This window comes from Elephantulus edwardii, unplaced genomic scaffold (genome assembly GCF_000299155.1).
Source record: "Elephantulus edwardii isolate Elephantulus edwardi_28Jun2011 unplaced genomic scaffold, EleEdw1.0 scaffold00025, whole genome shotgun sequence".
NCBI classification, from domain to species: domain Eukaryota; kingdom Metazoa; phylum Chordata; class Mammalia; order Macroscelidea; family Macroscelididae; genus Elephantulus; species Elephantulus edwardii.
The window spans coordinates 9,840,768-9,846,909 of NW_006399775.1; the positions used below are offsets into that span (position 1 = coordinate 9,840,768).

At 44.0% G+C, this 6,142-nt stretch overlaps 1 protein-coding gene across 1 annotated transcript in view; it reads right to left on the reverse strand.

Moving 5' to 3' along the window:
• PXDN (peroxidasin homolog (Drosophila)) overlaps positions 1-5,010 on the reverse strand; it is a 220,353-nt gene extending 215,343 nt beyond the window's left edge. Inside the window, exon 1 of the mRNA XM_006882919.1 lies at positions 4,802-5,010. Coding sequence (XP_006882981.1) covers positions 4,802-5,010 — 209 coding nt within the window. The remainder of the gene's footprint in view (positions 1-4,801) is intronic.
• Between the last annotated feature and the right edge of the window lie 1,132 nt (positions 5,011-6,142).

Consider the following 6,142-nt stretch of genomic DNA (forward strand, 5'->3'; position numbering starts at 1 on the left):
AAAAGTTTAATAATGTATACAGTATTGAAACAGATGAGGGAGAAAACTGTTTAGAAGGGATATGTGATTAGATATTTTTGTCATTACGGGAGTTCAGAGCAAAGGCTGCATAGTGGAGTGGACCTGGGGGTAGGGATTGTAAAACAATGAAAGAATTTTTCTTTTACTTTTCCAAGAGGGGAGTGTACTGGAGGTGGGAGGGGAGAAAAGTGCAACAATGAATGAATGGAAATCAAAAGTCTCTGTAAATTTTCATTGAAATTAATAATAAATTTAAAAAGGAAAAAAAAAGAAAGGTGAAGAACCCATGAAGCTACATGAGGAGGAGGTTAGCTGCAACACTAGGACTGTCAACCCCTTGCAGAAGATAGATTCTGCTCCAGACTATAATAAATAGTATAGTAGCTTTCTTCACTCTCACAAAGGCTTCTAATTCCTTGTTTGGTAATTGGTCATTGGTCATTATCATCACTCCTTTGAAAGTTTCTCCTAACTTCTCAGTATCTTCAACTAGACTGTACAGTCTAAAGAATCAATCGTAAGGAATCAGTTCTTCGGGTTTTTGTAAAGAATTCAAAAATGTGGAGAGATCACAGAATCTCAGAGTTTGGTGGACAGAGGGCAGGTGTGAAGGAATTAGGATAGATCCAGTGGGGACCTGAAAAATTAGGTGATAGTGGGCATAAATCAATGGCAATTAATTTTATAAAACACTGTGTATAGAAATGATTATATTAGAAACATTATACATTGAGGAATATGTAGAATATAATATACATGAGTAAAACACAATGTATACAAATTTTGTATGCAAACCAATATAATTTTTAAAGTAAAAAAAATAGAGGTTTCTACTGAAAAAAAAGACAAATGGCTGATGTTATGTGAGTCTGAACCGACTCATAACTGCTCACCTTTCTCCCAACAAACAGCTGGTGGATTTGAACCTTCTGCCTTTGAGTTGGCAGAACCGCTCCTTACCACCATGCCACCCGAGCTCCTCCAGCACAAGAGTTTCCTGTTACACTGACTGTGGTCTGCAATCACTCCCATGACTTCAGCGTAGCCTAACATAGAGGTTAGTTCTAGAGTTGATTCCCATGACCTCAGCAGTGGAGGGTATAGAGAAAAGAAAGGAATTCAGGAAATGGCAGACAAATATGAAGAGCAATTAAATGTGAAGATGGATGAATGTGAAAGCCTGTGGTCTGACTATCAGAACAGAAATACTCTGGAGAAAGAATGTTTAAATGTTTTCTTCTTAAAAAGGCCAAGGTTGAGAGGAAAGAGGCTGGGTAGGAAATTATAATTTAATTTCCAGTATAAATTTTTCATTAACGTTGTGAATTGCAGTGAATATGGTATACTAGAAAAACCAAAACTAATGCCCTCAAAACAATTCTCTCAGCCCACTGTCAGAGAAGAATTGTCCCAGTTTCCAAGACTTCAACCTTTTTAGAAGCTGACCAACATGTCTTTCTCCCAAGAAGCTGTTGGAATGTTCAAAATACCCACCTTTCAATTACAAGTCAAATAGTTTAACCACTATGCCACCAGGGCACTTTTGAACATATAATATTCCCAAAAACACCATTCAGTGTTAACAAGTCAACTCCAACTGATGAGGACTCTCTATTGGGTTTCTGAGGTGGTAAATCTTAACCAGAGCAGACTGGTTCCACTTTCTTCCACTGAGCAGCAGCTAGTGAATCCAAACTGCCCACAGTTCCTAAATGATATTATATTATATCCAGATATATTTATATTAGAAATTAATTTGTACAGAGATCTGAGTGAAAACGAAGTAATGCATCTTGAGAGCAAGTTGTCTTAAAGAGTTGGAGAACAGCATACCAGCAAAACCACACAGGGCCCTGAGGAGGCAAATATCGAAGGTCATGTGGCTGATGTTTACTCCAGTACACACATTATACTTTACACTTCAAGGGAATCTCAAGGGTCAAACCAAACTTGAATCACAAGGTGGTCTTACTCCATTCTTTTCTGCCCCAAACCGCAAATCAAAACAAGATTAGGTCTGGTTTGAGCACAGTCCTGAAACAATGTGGAGGGAGGAAACATCTAATATTTTCCAGTAACATCTGATTCCATCTCCTTTTTCTTTGGTCACACCTTAAAAGCACAGGGGTGATATGCACGCTGAACAGTCCAACCAGCTCCTGCATGGACATGGGCCAGCTTCTCTGTTTTCCTCAAATGATCATAATTACATGAAAAAAAAACTTTTTCCCCCCAAAATATTATTATGAATATGAGAGCAGAGACCTGGGGCTGGGTAGAGCTAAAAATGAAATACTTCTGTATGTGTGCAATTTGTACTGGGAGAATGTGACACTAAGAAACTACCCAATCAACCCCTTATCACATTAACACCAAGGTCCCTGCAAAGTCTCCCTTCCCTTGTCTAATTTTCCCTTGTTATCCTGCTTTGCCTGGTGTACATTCAACAGGAAACATTTATTTCTCAAATGGTATCCAATCATTTTTACCTTTTTACCATCTTCAGTTCATAGATCAATAACTTTAAGGTCTCCCATACATAGGTCAGGTGACCAGCTTTGTGTCTTCGAGCTGGAACATGTCAAGCAAAGACAATTCCAGCTACTACACTCTTCCACGTCTCTAATAATAGGAATGTGAGCTGTATTCCCTTAGTTGTGAATGTTTTTACAGTGAGTGGTTCCCTTTACTGTGTTTTCACCTTTGTAAAATACCTATGCGTTCATTCCACTGATAATTTGTTCAGTTCTCTAAAGGATCTGGTCAGTTTAACACCTATTTTTGCCTTCCTCACAGAACTGGTGGGATTATATGAAGTAATGTCACAGCGTTTCTGTGCTGTTGTGGCTGTGTGGCATCAAGTTGTGACTGACTCATAGCTGACCCTCCAGTGGGTTTTCAGAGGCAGTAGATCCCATGGAGGAGGCTGCCCATCCTTCTCTCAGAGCAACTGGCGGATTTGAACCACCTGCCTTTGGGATGGCAGCACAGCTTCTTACTATGAGGTCGACATCTCTGTAAACTATAAAAACACAAGGTTTAAGTTGCTGCGAATCTTCCAACTGCTGAGTATCACTTCACTCTGGCACTTTGGCTCCTTGTGCAAATGCTTCCATTTTGTACATCTTACCAAGTGGAGGATGGCAAAGGACCCATTTTTGCATTATAAACACAGTTTAAGGATTTTTTTTTTATTGTTTTCGTTTTCCTTCAAAGTATTTATGATTTGGGGGCTAAGCATATTAGAAGTATTCTTCTTCAGCCAGATATGAATAATGGCTTCATTGTCCAAGTTTTTTCCACTGACTCACTAAAGAATTGAAAGTATCCATATCCAGAGAAACCTCACCCTGTCCTGTTTTAAAAATCCATTACTTTATAAACTCCATCGCCCTCATAGCTATGAGGCTTTTGCTGACCATTCAAACGCTCTGAAAAGCAATGTTTCCTCTTTAGGAAGGAGCTATTTCAAAGGCTAAGAATCATCCAGCTTCCCAAGGGATCCTGCAGGAACTCCCCCTAAAAACTCAACGACCACGAAGCACGGTGTTCTGTCAATGCACTTTGTTTTAAATGTAAGAAACATTAACCACTCACTTCCTGAATAGTTCACTAAAAATTTTACAACTTTTGCAGTCCTCTCCTGTGGTGCCAAAAGCTTTCTAGCTCAGCCAAAAAAAGGGAAAACTATTTTTGGCATTCAGAAGGGCCGCTATAGGGCACTGAATTACAATCAAAACTCAAAATGAACGCCTACACTCTACAGATTTTTTTTTTCCAAAGTACCCCATCAAAGTCCTATCAGAATACACCAAGTCCTGCAGCGAACTCTGGTGGCTCTTTGGTACTGAAGAAAACTCTCCAAAAAAAACGATGGGAATTTCTTCTTTTTGGGAGCCCAAGGTGGGCACAAGAGTGAGCGAAAGTTTGTCATTTTTGCGTGTGTAAGGTCCTCGAAGCACGTATGCTGTACCAGAGTTTATTAATTTTACGGTGACATGTTAGTAATAAGGTTTAGAACATGCAATGGATATGGAAAACCCAGGTTACAAAGTAAAAAGAAAGACTTGCATAGGACGGATAGGTAGGTAGTGTCCCTAAACCTCCTCTAAGTAGCTCGGGGTTTCCACCTTGATCGGATTCGGCTTTCCAGAATTCAGTAAACCGCGACAAGGCCCCTTCCTGGGCAATTTCACAGACCAGCCTGGGGGGAAATGAAAGGGAAGCAAACCTAACAGTAAAAGTCCCTGCATTCCACAACAACACTCCTCTGGACTTGAGATCTCTAAAACACCTGAAAGGATGTGGAGAATCTGGCTGGGGAAGGGTCTGCAAGGTAGGGCCGCAGGTAAAATAATGGGGCAGCCAACATTTCCGCAGCGCAGGGAAGGAGTCGAACAAACTGCGCTCCCTTGAGTTGAGTGAGGAAAGCTAGAAAAAGCGCAGGGAAAGAACGAGAAGAGAGGGGGGCCCATAGGTGAGGATGAGGTCGAGGCGGTGGAAGAAGAACTGAGAGGGAACAGCAGGAGGTAATGGGCGCAAGCAATAGAGGAGTGGGAGGAACCCAGCGGGAGACCAGCGGGGATTTCCCTGGCTTCTCCCACAACTTCCAAATTAAGCGGTGGAATTTGGAGTTTCCAACAAAGGCGGCTGCAGCCAGCGGCCAGCACGCAGAGCTGTGCCTTAGGTCCGGCTTTGCACCCTGTGCCTCTGCAGCCGGGACAGGCAGACAAAGGCAGCAGAGGGGTCCCGACCCTCCCTCGCCCAGGACTAAACTTACAGGATGGAGGTCGTCGGCGCCACGGCGGGCACGGTCTCCAGCATCAGATGCATGCACCGGACCGTGGTGCGGAAACACAGGCAGCGGCTCGGGCAACCGCCGCCGCCCCCGCCACCCAGTTTCGGGGAGACCCCCTCCAGCACCCCCCAGCTGCAGCAAAGCAGGAGCGCCAAGCACCATCGCACGGGATCCGATCGGAGCGGGGTCATGGCCCACCCGGAGTGGCGCGGGCCAACAGACTGCAGGGCGGGTGGAGGGGCAGGCAAGCTCCCACTGCAAATGGGAGAGCGCCGGTGCGTCCTCCCAGCCCGGCTCCCCCAACTGAGAGCCCGGACTGAGCGGACTTCCCAGCTGTGCGAAGGGGGAGGGGGAGGGGGCGGCCAGCTGTGCACATGCGCCGTGGCTCCTCCCTGCCCACCCCCCTCCCCTGCGCCTGAGCCTCCTAAAAGGGCCGGGGGGCGGAGCAAGAGATGCAGGGGCTGTTCCTAGTCCCGCGCCGCCAGGGTCGGGATTCCCTTGCGGCGAAATGCCCCAGGACCGGTCAGCCAGGCATTTCCACGCAGACCTCACCAGGTGTAAAACTTCTCAGTGGTTGAAAGTTAAGAGAATTTTGAGCTTTATAGGTTTAAATATAGATTCTCCACTTGGGAGTTAAGTGCCCTTAGAAAATGATTTTACCGCAGATTGGGAATCCCAGAACGCCTGATTGTGCTCTTGTGAAACCTATACTTGGACTGGGAGGCGGTCGTCACAACAGAACAAGGAAACATTGCATGGTTCAAAATCAGAAAAGGACTGTGTCAGGGATGTGTCCTGTCTCCATACCTTTACAATCTAGATGTAGACAGATCATTGCAAAGGCTGGACTTTATGAGAAGTAATGTGACATCAGGATTGGCTGAAGACTCATCAACAACTTGCGTTATACAGATGATAGTTGCTGAAACTGAGGAGGGCCTGAAGTATCTATGTCAAAGGCTCAAGGACTGTACTTTGCAATATGGATCAAAACTCAACATCAAGATAACAAAGATTCTCACCTCTGGACAATCGTGATAGATAGAGATTATTAACAATTTCAGTTTACTCGGTTCCACAATCAACAGTCTTGGCAACAGCAGTCAGGAAATCAAAAGACAAATTGCATTAGGAAAATCTGCTGTCCGGGACTTCTCCAGAGTTTTAAAGAGCAATGATATCAGTCTAGAGACTAAAGCGCACTTGATCCAGGCCATGGTCTTTACAATTACTTGCTATACATCAGAGAGCTAGATAATAACCAAGATGATAGAAGAACTCATGCCTTTGAGTTGTGGTTCTGGAGAAGAATGTTAAAAATAC